This window comes from Diadema setosum, chromosome 13 (genome assembly GCF_964275005.1).
Source record: "Diadema setosum chromosome 13, eeDiaSeto1, whole genome shotgun sequence".
Classification (NCBI taxonomy): Eukaryota; Metazoa; Echinodermata; class Echinoidea; order Diadematoida; family Diadematidae; genus Diadema; species Diadema setosum.
In genome coordinates this window covers 31,616,889-31,637,143 of record NC_092697.1, presented here as the reverse complement: position 1 = coordinate 31,637,143, position 20,255 = coordinate 31,616,889, and the positions used below count along the sequence as shown (strand labels likewise).

General features: G+C 39.4%; 1 protein-coding gene across 2 annotated transcripts in view; it reads right to left on the bottom strand.

Moving 5' to 3' along the window:
- The window catches only part of LOC140237242 (cAMP-dependent protein kinase catalytic subunit beta-like), a 151,905-nt gene that overhangs the window by 77,010 nt on the left and 54,640 nt on the right, over positions 1–20,255 (bottom strand). The window contains exon 1 of one of the 2 annotated variants that reach the window (XM_072317187.1): positions 5,424–5,555. The exons of the other annotated variant lie outside the window; for it this stretch is intronic. Within the exon in view, the coding sequence (XP_072173288.1) occupies positions 5,424–5,472 (49 nt within the window). The 5' untranslated portion in view covers positions 5,473–5,555. Of the gene's footprint in view, positions 1–5,423; positions 5,556–20,255 lie in introns of those variants that run through there. 2 annotated transcript variants of the gene reach the window in all.

Here is a 20,255-nt window from a genome sequence, read left to right as displayed (position 1 = left end):
TGTAATTGGGGTTACGGCCACTGTATCCCGAATTACCCTGAGAATTACAATTGTACCCTGACAGCACATTAAGTGAATACAATTTACCGATAACATTGTGCATGTGTATGAATTTAGAATTGTGCATAACATTATATCACAAACATTTAAAATGGTATTGGCCACTGTCATGTCAGTATCAGCTACCATGGCAATATGTGGGTACCATCAATTTAAATACTCATCGTCATGACAATGCTGTCCCTAAGTAAGATTCTAGTACTGCATGAAGTTGATACACAAACTGCCAGTAAAATGTTATTCTTAGCATTCCAGTCCATGTCCAAAATGTAACAACACACTGAGATATACTGTACAAATCCTTTTGTTAACACAAATTGTTTAAATGCAAAGACATGAAAGGCGAAGATAGACAAAATAAGGACTTTATTGATACATTTTACATTTCAATGACCTCAAATACAATTGTAAATAGATTGTGAAGTACAACAGCTCTACACTATGACTTGCCTTCCCATCTTATTTGATAAGAACATCATCACTGCATTAGATTTTGATTTTGATGACATTGTGTTGGTCTAAATCATTACTTGATTTCTAATAAGGATAGGCAGGCTACAATGTAGGTCATTACAAGCTCAGCTTCACCAACATGCAATTGGCTAGCTGCCTTTACAAATATACTGCTGCAGTGTTATTTCCTGAAGAATCTACAATGTATTGGCATGACACTAGGCAGAGTATATGATGTCATTTTCACACAACTTACATGATTATAAAGATAATACACCCATTCAAGCTTCAAATTAATTATTTTCAGAGAAGAAATCTTCAATGTTCTGCAGTTTCATAATAAATGTAAAGAAGGAGTAAACCACACACACTCCCATTTTGTTTTGAACATGCAGAAGTTGTATCTGTTTGTTTGTTTGTTTTTTTCCTTTCTTTGCTTGAAGAGCATTAAAATGTATTCATTTTACTGCATATCTTGTTTTGGGGGGTTTGTCTTTGCCTGCTGGGTCACAAGAAAGCAGTTGCCACACAGATTACAATTGATTTATAATTTAGAACTCTATGCAGAGTCTAGATGTTCTACACTGGTACATCGATCCCATGCATACAGTACTATGCAGTCAGTCCGCAGCACGTATGCTAATGAGCCGATCCGGCAAGATTTATTCAGCACTCTCGTTGACGATCTCTGCGTTCGAAAGGTGTCTCGTCGTGCGAGATTTTGCGAGACTTTGATAGGGCTATGGTTTTCACAGTGTAGCGACTTGTACATACATTCGTCATGGCTACAAGTCACGGTAAATTGTTTTCCAGACTTTGATCTTTATTTTGATACTAAATTTGCCTATAACATCGGATCTTATCATGACTATATAATCAGTTGAATTTGCGTAAATTTTACCTGCTTTTCACGGAAGATTTTGTCATCTAAAGTTCTTTTTTGGTTCCTGACCGGATTAAGAAACTGTTGTTTCTGATTTTGGCTTTTTCGTAGAGAGGAAACTTAGATACTCATCATATATTGGAGTCAAGGAGACGCAAGCATGATTTATACTAGTTTTTCCGTTTTGAAATGTCTGTAAAATTCATTCCTAAGCCAGAAGTATGCTCCGCACAAAGTGTACAGTGGTGCGAAAGAGCTCTCTCATTGGACAGTGAGTGCGTTCAGCGCTTGAACTACACGCGTGCCAAGAAACCGCAAGTGGCATGAAACCGTTATGTAGCAGTGTAATGACGTAATGCAAGCGCTGAGTGCAGGCGCTGTCCAATGAGAGAGCTTACTCTTGAGATTGCACGGTTTCAAGCTGATCAGCACTGACATCGATGTATACTTTACTGGTTCCTGACCGGATTAAGCAACAAATTGTCAAGATATTTACATGGATACAAAGATTAGGAGATGGACTACCAAATAAAGCATTTTCATTGAGACGCAAGGTGAATTTGGTATTTTTTTTGACGTCTTGAAAGTGTACTGCACGAATTACTTTTTTCATCATTTTTCAAGCTCAAATTACGCTATGATATTTTTCATTTACAATAATTTGAGTAACATGTGACGATAGTTTACATATTTTCCTTGAATTTGATACCAAATTTGTGAACATAAGGTGTATTTATGTAGCCGAAAGCCCAAGGACAAAATCCCCTTACGCAGCTCATTACGTATGCAAGCCTAAAGTGGGCTTGCATACGAGTTGAATAAATACGAGCGAATTATCGGGTGCTGCGGTCTGACTGTATGCTCCTTTATCTACATGCACCTAACTCAGGCAAGGCCACAAATTGTGCCAATACAGAATGTCAAAACACTGAAGACAGGGTGCAGCTCACAAATGAACAGTAAGTTATGATGCGTTCACTAATGTGTCCAACTTGAATAATTTGGATCATTACAATGACTCTTGAGGCATTGACATTCTATAGTGGTTGAGTCATAGAGTGCTCTAGGTTCTAAAACCTAGCGAGTCCTTAGAAAAATCTGTCTGTCCTCCTGAGTTTTTAAATAATTTTTTTGACATTTACAGCTCTCCTCCGTATCAGAGGGAATTCTGTGAAGCCAGATGTACTGTAGTGTCCGCGGAACATATCCCCAATGACAAGATACAGACCGATATTTCGGTCAAGCAAGTCCTACATGTGTAGACTGTAGTCTATTCCTAGTTACCTCCACCAAGGCGGTTATGTTTTTGCCAGTGTTTGGTTGTTTGCTTGCCTATTTGCAAAATATCTCAACTAGTTAATGAAACTTGATACATGGAAAGTTGATGACACATGTAACAGATGATTACCTAAATTTTTGTAGTGATCCGGGAATTTTTATTATACATTTTTTAAGGACTTTTTGACTTTTTGCAAATAGGGTAAATGAACTTCAGAAATGAAGCCGCGCCTATTTGAGATTTGCATTATGCGCACTAAGGCCTGTGCTCTGCTCAAGGCACTGCGCTGCAGGAAGCAAACACAAGGCTTATCTTCTTTATCATTGGGGAATTGAGCAATTTTCAGCATGTGTGCATGGGTAGAAATGAGCTGCTTGGCGGAGGTCTGCACTCTTCAAGTGCTTTTCTAGTTGTAGATCTGCCCTAATACCGTATACGCCGAATATTTCGCGAGGTTTTTATTTTCGCGAATTTCGCAAGTCGGGTGCTATTCGCGAAATTAAAAACATGCGAAAATATTGACTCTGTTCCCGTTGTGGATGTGACGTACGCTAGTACATTTTTCCGTTCTGTACAGGACTACACAATCGCGAATTTAACTACTCGCAAAGTCGTCGGGAAGTCCAGATTCGCGAAAATTTAGACTCGCGAAATATATGCCGTATACAGTAGTGCGCGCATGATTCTTGGCCACACAACTAACCAACACACACTGCACTGGGTTGTAGCCTCTGAAGGGTCTATTATGTAAAGCAACTAGTCTAGATCTAGCTGAGATCTAGTTGAGATCTAGAGGCAGTAGGGTAAGGTTACCAGTATTCGGTCAAGTATCGGAATTCGGTCACTTATCTCTCATCATAAGCCAACAAATTCTATTGTCAAAACACATGCAAATCACATCATTTCACATACTGGCACTGTCGTTCACAACAGGAAAGTCCTTAGTCGCCTCCAAAAATCCATCCCAAATCCCAAATGTCGCCAACAAAAATGCAGAATTGGCACAACTTTTCCAAAGCATGCACAAATGGAGTCCAGTGTAAAGAATCAGAGACACCGAAGAAGCAATAATCGAGAAATATGCCATTCTCTTGTGAGATTTTTTTGCTTTAGAGGAAATGCAAGCTCAGAGTGTGATGGTATCCGCAAAAATGCAAAAGAAAAGCAAAATCTCCCTATGTGCCAACGCAGTGACTAAATATACAGGGGTTAAATGCAAGTGCCGAACAGCCAGAATTCAGTCACCATCAGGTGCCGCAACGTCCCCGGATGCAACTTTGCACCAACAAGGTATGGAGCAGCACATTTTTCAGCGGCCTTGAATGCGCATTGACATTGAACGCGTATATTGCCTGACCGTATTCTGATCGCATAGACAGGATTCTGGTGAATTATCAAGGTGATAAAATAGAGATCAACTTTTGGATTTTCTGAAATTTTATGATGTATTTAACAAAATCAAGAAGTTATATATTTTACATACATTATTGTAGATATGATTTTGTATGTAGAAATTATTTTAGTTAAACAAAATATTGCAGAAAAGCATGGAGGTTCTAGATGACCAAATATTGGTAGCCCCTAGTTTTACCCTAACCCAGCGATCTACACAACATCTAAAATCTAGCCTACAGTAGGCCCAACATTAGATCTATTGCTTTTTTGATACATGCCACAGCCCATTAACTGAGTTGCCAAGATGTTTGTAATGTATCATCATGAACTAGATGATACTAAAGACCAGTTCTGTTGAGTTTGACTACTTGGGTTCTTACTTCAAAGGTCAAGTTACAGTGTATATATAACCAGATGGCAGATGGAGACATCTCACTCAATGTCTCAGTCTTTAGTAATACTCTGGAGTCTTACATTAAATTGTTCAACGCATTGTATTGATCTATCAGTATCAAGCGAGTATGACGGGTGACACAAGTTTAGTCTCTAACACAGTTAATAGAAAAAACATTAGTCTATAGAATTCTAGTAGACACTATTACAATTTAGAATTCTACATGTTAGTGAGCTAGGTGTGTATTAGACAGAAAGATCTGTCTGTCCGGAGGACTCTTTTTATATTTTGCCATTAACGCTGTCCTATACGGAGGGGATCCGTGAAGCCAGACGCAGTCTCCGCGGAACATTCCCTGACGGACAGATACAGACCAATCTTTCGGTCAAGGTGTGTATACTATAGACTAGTTCTAATGTTAATGTTACAACTTGTTCTAACAAATAGATCTAACATTTGCTATGAGTAGAGTTCTATTAGGCCTAGATCTAACGTTACTTCTATCCAGTTCTAACAATCGGTAGGGCCTACATGTCATGTGAACACTGAGTGAGAGTTAGAGATAGATCAACCAAGCAGCGCCAGTGGTGGTGAGCAAATTTAAAAACACACGAGATAACATCATGAATCAATCTTTTAATAACTCAAGTCTAAATCAACTACCAGAGCCCCTAATAAGTCTGTGTTCTTGTATAACTACCACTGTCACTGAGTACCAGGGCCAGGGGCTCCTTTGTGGCTTCACTATTGAGCAGAGTCAACCCAACACAAAAATACGTAGAGTCTATGCAGCTGTGTGTAACATTACCATTCACGGTATGGGCTGATCACTACTCGCCAGCAGCGTACAACGCTCCACATGCATTGACAGTGTGTCGTTCGGAGCTGGACTGCCTATGATGCAGACGTTTTTCGTTTTATTTGCACATACACAGCACAAATCTCCGTCAAAAGCTTACCGTAACTCTCAGGTTTGTCCCCTTGTTTTGATGCTGGGTTATTCCCCATTTCTGCTACAAGCTACTCTACACAATTCTTGATAAAACATTCACGAGCTAGGGTGAACACTCGGAATTTCCACGGAATCGACTCAGGCCCTTTTGCCCCTGTAATATCATTCAGATCCGGTTCACGACGAGAGCGATATCTGACTCTGACGTGCTGGACTATCGCTCGACGCATCTACGTAAACAGTCTACGAGTTGGTATATCGCAGCGACTTGTTACTTCACACAAATATCGAACAAACTACTATCGATACGTATGGTTTATCGCAGGCAGTACTCTTCTCTGTTCTGAAATCCAGCATGTGTGAGTGAGGTTGATGATGATATTCAAATGAGAGACAACTTTTAACAGAATAAAGTTAATAAATTTATCTGAAAGTCGCAGAAAAATTAGCATTGCAGATTTGTTTCAACAAATTTGATATGTAATGCCATCCCCCGAAACAGAGTAAAAAGGTCTTGAGATGACTTCGCACAGCATTTAATTAAGGTAAGCACTATTTGGGCACCCGTCCCCCTTCATCATGGATATTCATCATCTCCATGTATCCGTAATGTGGAAATACATGATTTTTACATTTCCCGGCAGCGTTTTTGCATTTTCCGGCAAATCTGAACATTTGTCCATCTCCCGGCGAGACGTTTTAACATTCCCCGTTGATGCATTTTTTTGAGATTTTTAGATTTCCCGGGGATGCGTTGGTACATTCTATGGCACATATCCAGCGTTCTGCCATTCACTAGTACAGTATCTTACTGCCTGATGAATATTCATGACGAAGCGGGATGAGTGCCCAAATAGTGCTTACCATTTATTAACGTACTGGCTAGGAAACAATTTATATAGGGTATATAGGCTACATACACGCACAATAATGCCAATCACGCTAATCTACGTTAAGGTTTTTGGCTGAATTAGCATCTAAACAAACACACACACACACATCAAACAAACTGATAATACTATAATCAAGGTAAGCCTACTGCAGATTGGCAGAAAACATAACCATTTTCATAACTTAAATATAAGGAAATATATTGGCAGGAAAGTTTACGAAGTTCTAAGTTTCATTAAATGTACATAGTAATAATTATATCAGTGATCAGTTCCTTTTCATGCCAGGAGATTTCTGATAGTTGAAAGTATTATCATAGGATAAAACATAAATTTCATAAAGAGTGTCCCGAACTCAAATGCTGATTATCATGAGCGAAATCAAAACACTGTCACCCTAGCAACACATTCACGCATTAAAAAAAAAAAAAAAAAAAAAAAAATCCTCACAGGAATAAAGATAAAGTAGGAAACATCGAAGCAATTTTTTTTTCTCTCTCAAATCTTTCTCAATACATGTATAATCACATATAGAGTTATTTGGCAACAACAACAACCAAAAAAAGAGTAATAATTCAGCTGAATATCTTTAGAATCAACACCATAACATCATAGTGCACCATAACCACTCCCATGCATGAGTAACTCTGCCCAAGACAAGTGAGCACACACTGCGTATACCCGACAATACACTAAGCAATAATGGAAGGACACTCGAATCAAATTTGACTCTAAAAATGATAGATTAGAAGATATGACAATATCAATCAAACGTCCCAACCATCGTCAATTACTTTTTTCGACGTCACAATACCGGTAATCATTATTGCTCTGGTATCTCACTGTTCTTTGATTCATTGAGTCATGTTGAGTTCAATATGAACATGAAATGGTTTTCCAAGAATACGAGGCATATATGAGGAAGTTGAAAGCACGACAAAATAATATTATTATCTTTTAAAATTTATTCTTTAAACATTTCCCTAAGTATGACTCGGAAATAAGAGTTGTATTTCATCTACTGTCAGACACACACACACACACACACACACACACACACACACACACACACTCACACACACACACGCACACACACGCACACACACACACACACACTCACACACACACACACACGCAAGAAGAATACTCCGATTCCTCCCTTGCTCATTAGAAATCCTTTCGCCTGAACTGCGTGCCTTCCAGCAGTCGACCCAACGAACCCGTCCAACACAGATGGCGCTCTGCAGTTTTCGGTTTCAGATAAGAATTGATCAACCAGTTGAGGCCTGGGCAGTTCCATTTCGTTTTCGCATTGTTTTGTTTTGTATGACAATGTCGTGGTTTTGGTTGAGCACTTTCATCTGTGAAACTACTTAATACACGTGTATATCACAACCATACATATTTAGGGTAAAGTAAAATGCACAGTTATTTCTAAAGCAATCAGAAAAAAAAATATTTTGCCTGGCATAGGCGTAGGTACTATAAGTGTTAAAAAAAAAAAACATTTCCCACTTTTGATTCTTAATAGTTAAAAAACGATATATCAGATAACACTGAAATTGATATGAGCAATAGCTGAATAGTGTATAGTTTTGTTGGAGGTGATTTAAATATGAAAGCATAAATCAGTTCATTAAATTCAAGATTTATTTATAAGTTATAGGTTTCACATTTTGGTTTCAGATTTTGCTCTATTTTCAACCCTCTGTTCAAAACTTTAATTTTGCACGGGAATCAATAGGTGTGTATGGGAGTATGTATAGTTAATACCCAGACAATGGTCCTGAACAATGGCCAGGGTTTAAATGCTCTTTTACATATTTATGGAAAATTCCACTATCACAGCTAGTCTTTATTCATCCTGAAATGTTGTCTATGTAAGCACGTGAAAACATTATGCTTACTTTTTTTTCACGTGCATGCATTTTACCCTTTACCATGAATTCAGACTAGCAGTGCCCAGTGCAATCCATTATGAATTATTAATAAAGCATTCATGTGCCTTGGAGCAAGAGACCAGATGCCTAGTCAGCAGAGCTCTGAAAAGGTAGTATTCGTGGTATTCATGTCTATTGTTCAGGGATATTGTCAAAGCACACACTCATATACACATCATCGGTTCCGTGTTATCTGATGTAAAGTTTTCGCACTATTACGGATCAAAAATGGGAAATGTTTTTTGTAACATTAAAATTCCTCCTATCTATGCAGATCTACAATTTTTTTAGTGTGATGTACTCACCAAACACATACGCCCTAAACCCGCATAGGACCTATGCGTATGCATGGGCTTACTTTGATGTTCAGATATATCCTGAAACGAACATGCTGTAGGTATCCGTTAGTCTTTTTCAATCTATACACGATGGTATATATTATGTGGCGAATGATTATAATAGCTAGTGTTAGCTGCCACTTACGGGAATATGCCTAGGATATCATCATGGCTGCACATTCGTCGACTGTCGAATCTTCAAACAGTGCACAATATACATTCATTATTATGCTCACATTTCCCTTACCTATAATCCATATAAAGCTTATGCACGCTTCATACAATGCACAAGATATCGTTCTGTTTTAAGATTATGTGTTGAGGCGAGCTGATAAATGACATTACAAAGATGCATTGTTAGTGTATCCCAGCTCTACAAGACTGGGTCGTGTGGAGCACACACACACACACACACACACACACACACACACACACACACACACACACATACAATCCACAGGTTAGAATACAGTGATGGGACTGATCTGTCTCGACGGACTTTCCATGTCGTCAATGAAGCCCTGTAGTACCATGCATCACTGTTCCTGTCAGGTGTAGCCTGGCATACTATGTTAAATATATTATGCTCAAATATTTGAAAGATTACAAGCTTTGAAATGTTAAAATTTGAATAATATGTATTCAAATCCCCCGAGAAACAAACTTAGTTAGCTCCACTTTGCCTACTCAATTAAGCACATGGAATCGAGTTACCAAGATGGTTGTTGCTATGTCGGGCAAACCTCGTACAAGTTTTCTGGTTGGTCAGGAACTATGTCATTTTAAAAAGGGAATGGATGGTCGTTGAATATTGATGATAATGATGAACCCTTTTTTCGGTAAAGTTTCATAATGTTTTCATACTTTGTCAGGGTATATAGACTGTTTCCTGACACCACGAAATCACCTTGATGACAGTGCTCCGCAAACTGAGGCACTTTGCGTTTCGTCTGTATAATAGGCATACACACAACGTGCTTATTATACCACGCACGAAACTGACTCCACGAAGAGAAATGTGTTTAGTTTTATGACAATCTGAATTCTACTGGTCGTTACAAGGTCACGGGGGGGGGGGGTGATGTCGATGATTTGAATAAAGTCATACAAATCTGTACATTGGACAATGTAGTCGTATTGTGATGTTCATTGAGGTTTGATTGAAATTCAGTTTCAGCGACAGGTAAATCCAATAAACTCATCACGAGTAATTGCTGTATCTTTACCAAAGTCAGTCTCAAAATGAATACAGTACAGTTGCAACCACTGCGCAGGAAACCACGCATTTATGATCATTAATATCATTATTATTATCATGCAGTGAAATTGGGGGAAGCGAGCGGGAACTTAAATGGTCGCACATCTCCAGTCATTTGAGCTAGCAAACATTCATGAGTCGGAATGCTCTGTGAATCCGGACCTAATCAGATTATTTTCACAGACTGATCTAATTTCGAACAAGCCATGGGCGAAACCAGCACACTGTAAATCCCTTACAGCTGCGGAATATCTGAGAGTGGAGTATATAGGAAAACGTCATTAAACTGACATATTATTCATAGCAAAAATCTACCGCACTACTTAGTCTTTGCCTACGGAGAAAAAAACAACAACAACCCCACAAAGAAAAAAACAAAACAAAACAAAACAAAACAACTTGGAGTGGCCGTTTCAGTTGTCATATTGATTGTGATGAATGTTTTAAGAGATTAACTCCCAATACCGGAGTGTTTAACTCATTCGAGATCTTTGCTTTAAAATGGCACCGATTTTTACACAATATGTGGTATTTACTAAATAACATTGAAAATCAGTTTGTAATAGAACAGTATAACGATAATCATGCATTATGTTTCTATAGGGCTACCAACGCGCAATGGAGAAGATGCTTAATACCGCCACCTACAGTCAGACAGTTGTATTGCGTGTAAGACAGAGTAAACTTGGCATGACAGCTGTGGTAATGATTACACCAACGTCTAAGCTAAATTCCAGATAAGAATAGAAGATCAAAATATAAAAATAACCCGGTGTTCTACCAATAATCGTTCTTCCGTGACTCAAACCTTCTCGAGCTGGAAAAAAAAAAGTATGGCAGGGTAATCCTGCAGAGGACTCACGAATACTAGAGTATCTCATGTCCTTGGAAATATTATACATGTATTCGTACAGTGGCTTGTGTGTCTATAGTCGTGCACTATCACACGACAATTATTGTCCCACAATTTATAGGCCTACTAACAATCATCGATAGCTCACGTATAAGCGTCACGTTATTCAAAATGACAATTATTATGTTACACCACTCGTTGAAAATGATGTCATTTGTTTCCGGCGTCATTCACATATTCATAATGCAGTACACAGTCATGTAGGCCTACGTAAAAAAAAAAAAAAAAACGCTCCGAAATTACACACGTTTACAGGGAGAATAATGACTTTTGAAAATGTTTACGCCAAAGCGATCGATGATATAGCTCTCCAAGGAAGATCACTGTTTGAACGTGTTGAATGTCTTCATATCTGGTAGGCTGGAGCTACTAGGGGAGCATTGAAATGGCACATTGGTAGAAATCAATGCCTATATTCAATGCAATGCTATTTGAACACATGGACCAAACTTCATGATGAAAGTAAAAAAAGAAAAGAAAAGAAGAATACATTTCACTTTTCTCCGCTGCTGCTCGAGCTGTTTATGGTTTTGTTTTTGCACCCCGTGTATTAACTTCTAGGACTGTGGTAACAAATACATTACCATGTATCATACGAAATCTTCTATGGGCAATGCGTGTAAAGACTTTGTTGAAAGTTGATAATTATTCATAATTATTTGTGTACTATGCTCTCTTATTTTTGTTCCTCATCTTTTCTTTTCTGAAATTTGGCCACAGCAAAAATTTATGTAGTCTGAGCAAATTGAATCATCAATCTCCTAATATTTCCAATATGTCAATACGCAATGTGCATAAGAGGATAATCAACTGTTTCAAAACACTATTTCGTATGACTCACATCGAGTAGAATCATTACAGAGGTTTTAAAACATACAAAAAAAAAACCCACACACAACAGCAACATCACATAATAAAGGCGAACACATTCATCTATAATCATATTTGGTATGGTCCGCATGTTCCTGTAAAATAGACGTTGCGGCTCAAGTTTGCTGGCTGGGATACTAAGAGCCGTCGGCAATAGATAGCGCAGAGAGAGAAAGAGAGACAGACAGACGGACAGACAGACAGACAGAAAAAGGAGAGGGGAGAGAAAGAGGTGGAAAGAGCAGAAGAAAGAATGAGAGAAAAGAAATTGGTGGCTGGCTAACTCGAGAGCTTAGCTCGCCGCGCGTTCAAGATCTGAGCTCGTCCATTTTCATTTCCAACCATAGTTTTTGTTCTGTCTTACTATTTCACATGACAGCGCCAGAGATTAAGAACGTCACTTTCCATACATCTCCCGCTGGAGGAAAATGGGTCAGCACCTCTCTCTCGCAAAAATAATGTTCAAAACGTCAATTTACCGAAAGATTCGGAGCGAAGAAGAAGGAGAAGAAGGGAAAAAAGAGAAAGCAAGCAAGCAAACAAAATAAATGCGGGTAGAAGAATTGTTTCGGGGAGGAACAAAAATGAATAATTATTCACAGGTTGACGTTTTGATGGATAAATTGAATAAAATAAAATGGACTGAGGAATCGATAGATGGATGAATGGATAGACAGACGTAAGATGAAGGAGAGAGAAGGGAGGGGGCAAGGTACTAGTAGATGTTTGTTGTGTGCAGTGTGTGTTGGGAGAGTGTGGTGTATATGCGTTGTACAGTAGCAGAGAAAATGTTAATGTAAAACAGGTTATCCTATGTATCCAGCTAAATTGCATGGGCAAACCGTCTGTTCTCATGCCGTATAGCTATCTATCTGCAAGCTCATTATTTTCACATTTATATTGAACTAATGGAAGTCTTCGATAGATAGCGACTAATGCGTAGCTTGTCTTTCACGAATTTGTGTTCGAAAGGAAATACCGTCGTCAACTCCTTTTGTGCATCGTCATTGAAGCTCCAGGGTGTTGATGACGTTTCGATCAGCCTCAAGAAAAGTGCGATAACCAGTGCATCTGCTGCCCACTTCATGTCACGATAAATTATACACAAAAATGTAACACGTCCGCGAGGGCGCGGGAAAGCATGCCGACTCTGAGCAAATTAATGTCACGTGGACGAATGGCACAGGTGTCGACTTGCAAATCGAGGGGTAACAACTTTGTGAAAGAACCTATTTTGCGCACGCATCGCGGCAGAGGTTTCTGTTTCTTTGAGTGGAAGGGTCTGAAGATTCGATACTTCTCTACCACCCCACGCACGCACGCACGCGCGCTCGCACACACACACACACACACACACACACACATGCATACCTACGCGTCTATGGTGGAAACCGAGGACCTGTTTTACCCATAAGAATTTTACCACATAACCGAGGACCTGTGTGGAAGTAGGACTCTTGTCAACCGAGGACTCATTCGTATTTTACCATTCAACCGAGGACTTATTACAATAATGCTAATCGAGGACCTAAAAACATGTACCCCTACATGCAAAAGCATGCAAAAGCAGACCGTTTGGAATGGTCTACGTACCCAGGACGTCCTCGGTTCTCTGTGTGTCCCCGGTTTGAATTTAAAGTTCGTATGTGTGTGTGTGTGTGTGTGTGTGTGTTCGCGCACACACACACACACACACACACTCTAACATACACACTTCTTGCAGCTATGGGAAGCATAATAATAGAACACAAGGAATGATTACGTCGGCGGCGTCGGCTAAATAGACACCAATCAAGGGATCTGGAAGAACGCATACATGCATTTTGGTCGCATGATAGCAATGAGTCGAATTAGATCGCTAACGACGCGAAATAAGGAAGGGGTCTCGAAGGGTCATTTCGGAAGAGTGTACTTTGTTGAGTAAGCGTTTGAGTAAGTATGGCTATCAGCTGGTTATGTTGTGTGTGTATGTGGGGGGGGGGGGTCTTATACTGGACAAAATAACGGGGATCGCTTTGGTTAACCCAAGTGAAATACTTCTCACATTATGCTTTCAAAAATGCGAGAGAAAATGCTTAATGGCGATAAAGTAAAGAAATAGCGTTATCCAAATTGTGTAATTAAGATACACTTTGGTGCACAGCTCATAATTCTTATACCCAATTCCAGCTTTCCTACGTTAAATTGAGACCGTCATCAAATCTGGGCATGAATTTTAATTTATACTTATGAGTTACTTAAAAATCAAGCTTCACTCCATGTTCACGTCTTTGTGAGTGAAAATAGACAAAACGTATAACGGAAGTCGCATCAATATCAGAGTATACAAAGACGGATAGTGTTATCACAAAATAATGTTGAATATTCTCATATTTTGCACGAAACAATGACATTATGGATCACATATTTTTCTACGAAGATGAAATGATTCTAGCCTCACAAGTCTAACACTGACATGGCAAGAATGCAAAGGAATCGACGGTAGCCTTCACGTCATGAAACACTGGCGATTTTAATTTGTGACGACTTAACAATGACGAAGAGTTTGTCAAGAAGAAGGTGGTGCAGTTGCATCAGTTACACTTATACACACACACACACACACACACACACACACACACACACATTATATAATGTGTTCTATCATCAGTGTGTGTATATCTGTGTGTATGTGTGTGCGCGTGCGTGTGCGGTATCTTTCTCTCCCAACCCCACCCCTATCCGTAATATCTTTCTTCTTTCGTATACTTTCTCTTCCCTGAATTCGTTCACCCCTTTTGCGTGGAGACGGTGGTAGGATTTTGTCGTGCTGTAGTCGTGTGATAAAAACACCTATACAGCCTCTTCAAGTCTCACATATGCGTTGCTCTTTAGAAAGTCGTATTCCGCGCGTTCGGGTGTAACCGTACACCGCTCCTCCTACATCCCGGCAATTGCATCGTGAATACCGGCACGCGTGACGCCGTCCCCTCTATCCACGAGACAAGATAGAAAGGAGTATGCGTTAAGGGTACGCAAAGAACGAGTAAAACGGTCGTTGTTCAAGCGAAAGTCTGATTGCTCGAGCGAACAGCTGATGGCCGACAACTAGGAGAAAAACGTAGTAGAAGGAGAAGAGACAGAGAGAGAGAGAGAGAGAGAAAAAAAAAAAAAACAACGACAACCGACCGATTTTCTGAGCAACGGAAAGATTACTGTCTCTGCCAATATCGAGAAACGCTGCTTCGTCGATGCCTCTGTTTGAATTTGGGTCAGGTTTCCGTTGAGCGTAATCAAGGGGTTGTCGAGGGCGAAACGCCTCAGAAGTTCTGTTGCTTCCCTTGATAAGTCGCTTATGGGTCAACGAATAGTGTGAAGACGTGACTCGCAATGAGGAAACTAACCATCAACAATATACGCTTGTCCTTTGTCAATGTACACACATTATTGATGGTAATAATTTGCCCAATCACACTCTTGAATTCTTAACGTACAAAAGGTGTCTTGCAAAACATTGTCCTGTGCAGGTTTACTCTTTATGAATATTCAGCAGTGCCCACATAACAAAAGCTCATTCCATACTGCAAACTTCTACAAGTAAATAATATCTAAAGTACCAATATGCTCTTTATGTTCACGTTGATATATACAACATATATATATATATATATATATATATATATATATATATATATGAATAGTTTGATATCAAAATGAGTTAAGCGCCATTTTTAAACATTTCAAAGTAAGTTCATCATCAGATAGAGAAAAATTAAACGTTTCCAGTAATACCTCACTTGTGACATAACAAGAAATATTTTAGAAGTTATGATTAAAAATATCCTGTATTTTCTTATTATTTTCTGTGTTTTTAGCAGCTTTAATAACAAATATCTCAACTGAACAAGAATGGAGTCAGCTCGTTTTGTGATAAAACTCTTCATGTACTTAAAACAAAAATGCTAATCGAAGATAGTTACAGTGAAAGATAGTTAGATTAAAACAGAGCATGAAATTATTAGGTTATGCTGGATTTTGTGGGTGGGTCTGAAGGGGCATACCAGTCTTGAAATCGCTGCACGATAATGATTGAACGAAATCTATTTCATGCCCAATTTTGAGAACTAGTTCTCTCAAATCTACAAGCAAAGCATTCTCAGTCACGTTATAAATGAAGGCAGGGCACATAGAAATGAAGAGATGAAATAGCACAAAGTCGACATTATTCAGTTATTGGGTGCATCCTTCGTTACATACAACCTCTCCAAGATGCAGTCCCACCCGATCAGTCATCTTCATCACTCTAATCACCGTGGTGATTCTTTCTCTCTCTCTCTCTCTCTTCACCATTGCTAAAAGGCGGACCTGTGAAATGACTCCGTATGCCCCCCTCTCTCCTCTTGACTGAATTTTAGCGATTTTAGAATTTTATGATGAAGGAAGACAGAGAAGGAGAAAGACAGAGAAAGACAGAAGGGGGAAGATCACGAGAGAAAAAGGATGAGCATCACCAGCGATGCGTTACCAAGGAAACGTTATCATTAAGACTTCCGACTGCCATATGCTGCTCATAATATTTTGCCGGGACCATCGAGGATGAAAGAAAAAAAAAAACCGATAGAGAAGAGAACTGGAGCATAGATAGCGTGCTTACTTCTGAGACTCGCATGACAAATGTGAATGCGAATGTATCGAAACGAAATGGCAAAATGAATCATGACTAATAGGAGAGACATGACTTCGTAAACTGTTAATGATCCAAACAGGCAAAGCTATCTACTGAAGATAACATAACAAAGATCTTAAATCAAGCAAGGAAACACCAGTTTTAAACTATCGAGCGATTTTCTAAGACTCATTCCAAGAAGATGCATGTTCAGAGCTGTTTGAGGCGTATTGCGAGAGAAAAGGTATTGAAGATATCCTTTACGCTTGGAACACACAAAAAAAAAGTCTATGTGCTGCTCCACATTCTTGCATCATTGTTTAATCCCTTAAAATTACCAGATGACATGGATGAGCCTAACTTGAGATTCGGGTTTAGTCTTTTCAACGGCAAGTTATCGTGAAGTCTCAGGACAACGTATAATACCTCTGTTTTAAGTTTTGCATCAATGACACCGTTAATCTTTCGCGCATCTCATCTGAACCTCTTCCTTTACTCAGACCCTGCGAAAAGATCACCCCTTCAGTGATGCTGCGAAATCTCCGGAAGCCCGGAGTGAGAAGTATATAATGATACGCGTGGGATGGGTTCAACAAAATGACCTATACAATTTGCACCAGTCTTAATTCTAGCCATCGCATTTCCATGAAAGATGATCGTACCCCCCTTTTTTCCACAGGTTTGATATCGCATAGTGCATGGTGTCTCAAGGGACGGACTTAATGGTTCGCGATGAATTTAAGGATGATAATGACCGTTCGTGAAAGTGAAGGCGAAGGTGTCGAAGGGAGAGGTCACAAGGTCACTTCTCCTCATCTGATCGTCATAATGCTAATGTATGCTGGGACAAAAAAAAAAAAATATGTATGAGAGGGGTAAGCTTGATAATACGGTGTTTCATCCCGTGGAAAACACACACACACACACAGGCACTGAGCCAAACTGCGGCAATTCTTAGCGACGACTTCTCCCAAAATGACACTCAGGATGACAAAATATAAGCAGAGTATTATTCACTCTTGAAGACCCCGTGTTGATTTTACTGAAATTCTCAACTCTATAACCCAATACGTTAAAGGCAATGTAGTCTTTTCAGAAGAGTTGTGTTTAGTGATCGCTAATACAACTCGTTTTTACAAACGCGCAGTATAATGAAAATAGTGTACTCGGGAAAAAATAGAGTACAAAGACTCGAGATTTATGCTGCGTTTATGTTTGATATCAACTAAAATGAACAATACAGAATGGGTAAGTTCAACTGAACCAGGGATGTCAACTCTTGTAATACTTGGCAATGCGAAACCTAGCTGTATACAGTATAACCCAAGCAACAGTATCTGTTATGTTTGCGTGCACGGAGCAGACGACACGAATAAAAAGGACGAACCTTTCTCGGGAAGCGTATATGGGGAATAGGGGATATAGATGGAGGGGTGGGGCAGGGTGGAAGAGGGGGAGTCTGGTAATATGAGTTATGACTTGAAATAGATTCGCATATCAAAGTCCTACTGAGAGCCCATTCTCCACGATACGGAAGACTGCGTACGGAACGCCACACGAGGTCTATCATACCAGGTCGGTTGAATGCACGCCAAAATTGCTACCCACCCGATCTGACATTAGTCCATTGAGTTGCGCAGTGCCGTGTCGGACACATGCCAAATTTGATAGAGCGAGCGTATACAGAGCTTCAACTGTCCAGACGATTCCTTTATTGTTACCTTAATTCGAAGATTTGAGAGCTTTAAGTCCTTTTTTTTTTAATTCAACAAAATGACACAAGAAATTTTAAAGAAAATTAGGCAATGTCATGGAAGTTTTCAGAAGACTAAAAAGCAAAATAGGCTTTTCTTTTATAGAAGTGGGACTAAGAAATGATGAAATGCCAACCGGAAAGTTGCATAGCAATCAGATTCAAAATTCCCTAGAATAAATTCGAATAACAGTATACCGGTATTGTATACTGTGTATTGTGCATGTTCGTCTATTTATGTGGTAAGTCATGTGTGGGACCTATACAATGCTCGAATTTCTTTATGCAGCAAGAATTGAACATTAATTTCATTTCAACACAAGACACCTATACTCAATGTTGAGCTCCGTATGTTTCGTATCAAGATACATCGTGAGTATTGTAACTTGTGCTGCATGCAGTGTGTATCATGTTATACCAGCATTTCTTCAGGCCCGTTGTAGTCAGAATTGGACATATATGAGCTTGAAATTTGCCTCTTGGAAATTTGCATTATCCAAGGAAATTTTGTCCTTCATTTCAAGGGAATTGAAATTTGATTTGCTGAAGCCCTGGAGTATGTATAGAAAGAGACTCGTACTCAAGTGAGCAGGTATATGAAGAAGAAGAAAATTTGTAAGTGAAGAGAAGAAGTAGGGACAAGATTGGTAGCGTGGGGACGTAATGGGGAATGGAGACCCGTAGAAGAGGAAGAAATAAATGGTGAGGAAGGGGGTATAGTGTACCGTATGTCCCAACCCTCCCCAATGATAACTTTGAAAATAGTGAATCAATCCAAGTACAATTTCTGGGTATGAAACAATAACTCATTGCCCACATCTTACAGAAAACCCCATTCGATTTGCTTTAGTTAGGTCAGTGGTGAAAGAGAAATGAAGAAATTTGTAGAGCATGTCGTGAATCTCTTCCCTCCAAGTTCTGTTTATTGTGTTTACACAGCAATGTGCACTTCCAAGAGCATTCAAGTGCTAAACTTGGAAGAATCGGACTCATGACATGTTTTACAACAATCCACATTTCTCTGCGACCGCTTATCCATATTGAATGGGGCTTCCTGCAAAATAGAGCCAAGATGTTATATTTTAATACCCTGAAGTAACATTTGGACAGTTTAATCATATTGGGTGTTATCAATGCGAAAATCCGACTGTATTTTTTTTTTTTTTTTTTGGGGGGGGGGGGGGACATACTGTATAGTAAGCTGAGAAGACTGACAAATGAGTTGCACAACAGGGCGCCAGCGAGTGGTAGAAAATAAGAACGAGTGGGGCAAGAATTGCAATGGAACAACAAGTGCACATGGATCATCATTCTATATTATAGCCTCAAAAACATAATTGCAATAACTACAAGTGGACGAATTGACCAGCTTGCCGTGTTATCTTAATGATGTACACGATGATGTAGCCCGACTTATACATAGGTGTGCCCACATCAACCAAATGTTCTACTCAGGTTTTGCCCGAGGCCTCGCCTGGCATAGAAACAGCAGTTACTAGCATTATGCAAATCGAGTATACGCTATACAGAACCAGCTTGAATCGAGCAGAAGCTGACAGCATGGTGCAAAATCGTTTAACCACATAAAAGTAGCCCAGAAGGATCAATGCATTTGAGTAGGCCTTATACATTGAGGGGAAAATCCCCGGCATCCCCTTGTAGGACGATGGAGAGACAGTGGTTCTAAAACGGACGTGAACAAAATCAGACAGAAGAAAATGAAACAAAACGATAGAACAAAAACTAAAAGAACGAGAAATAAATTTAAAAACTGGCACTCCTCGAACTTAAAAAAAAAAAAAAAAACCAAACACCCAAAATTAATAGACTGGGGAAAGTCGAGGGGCCGGGCCGGGGTGAAATTAGCCACTGTATCGGTATCATCGGCGAACATGATTATACATCGTCAATGGCATTTTGAGTATAATGGGCGAGCTCAAGAGAATTAGAAGAGAGAGGGCGATGATCCTTAGTAACTTACAACAACTCACAGAGTTGGTTGCCGACATGGATTCGAAAACTCTTCAAAAAGAATTACAAACTTACAAAACACAACTTACAGAAACAAACCCAAACTGCGAGATTCCATAAGTATGGGAAGGAGAAAAATTAAAGCAGTACTGCAGTATGAGCGCTTCACGTCAAGGAGATAGCAATGATTATCAGGAACAAATGTCAGATCCTTCTTCGGACTTGTAACCAGTCAGGTGTGATTTTACGCTCTATGTCATA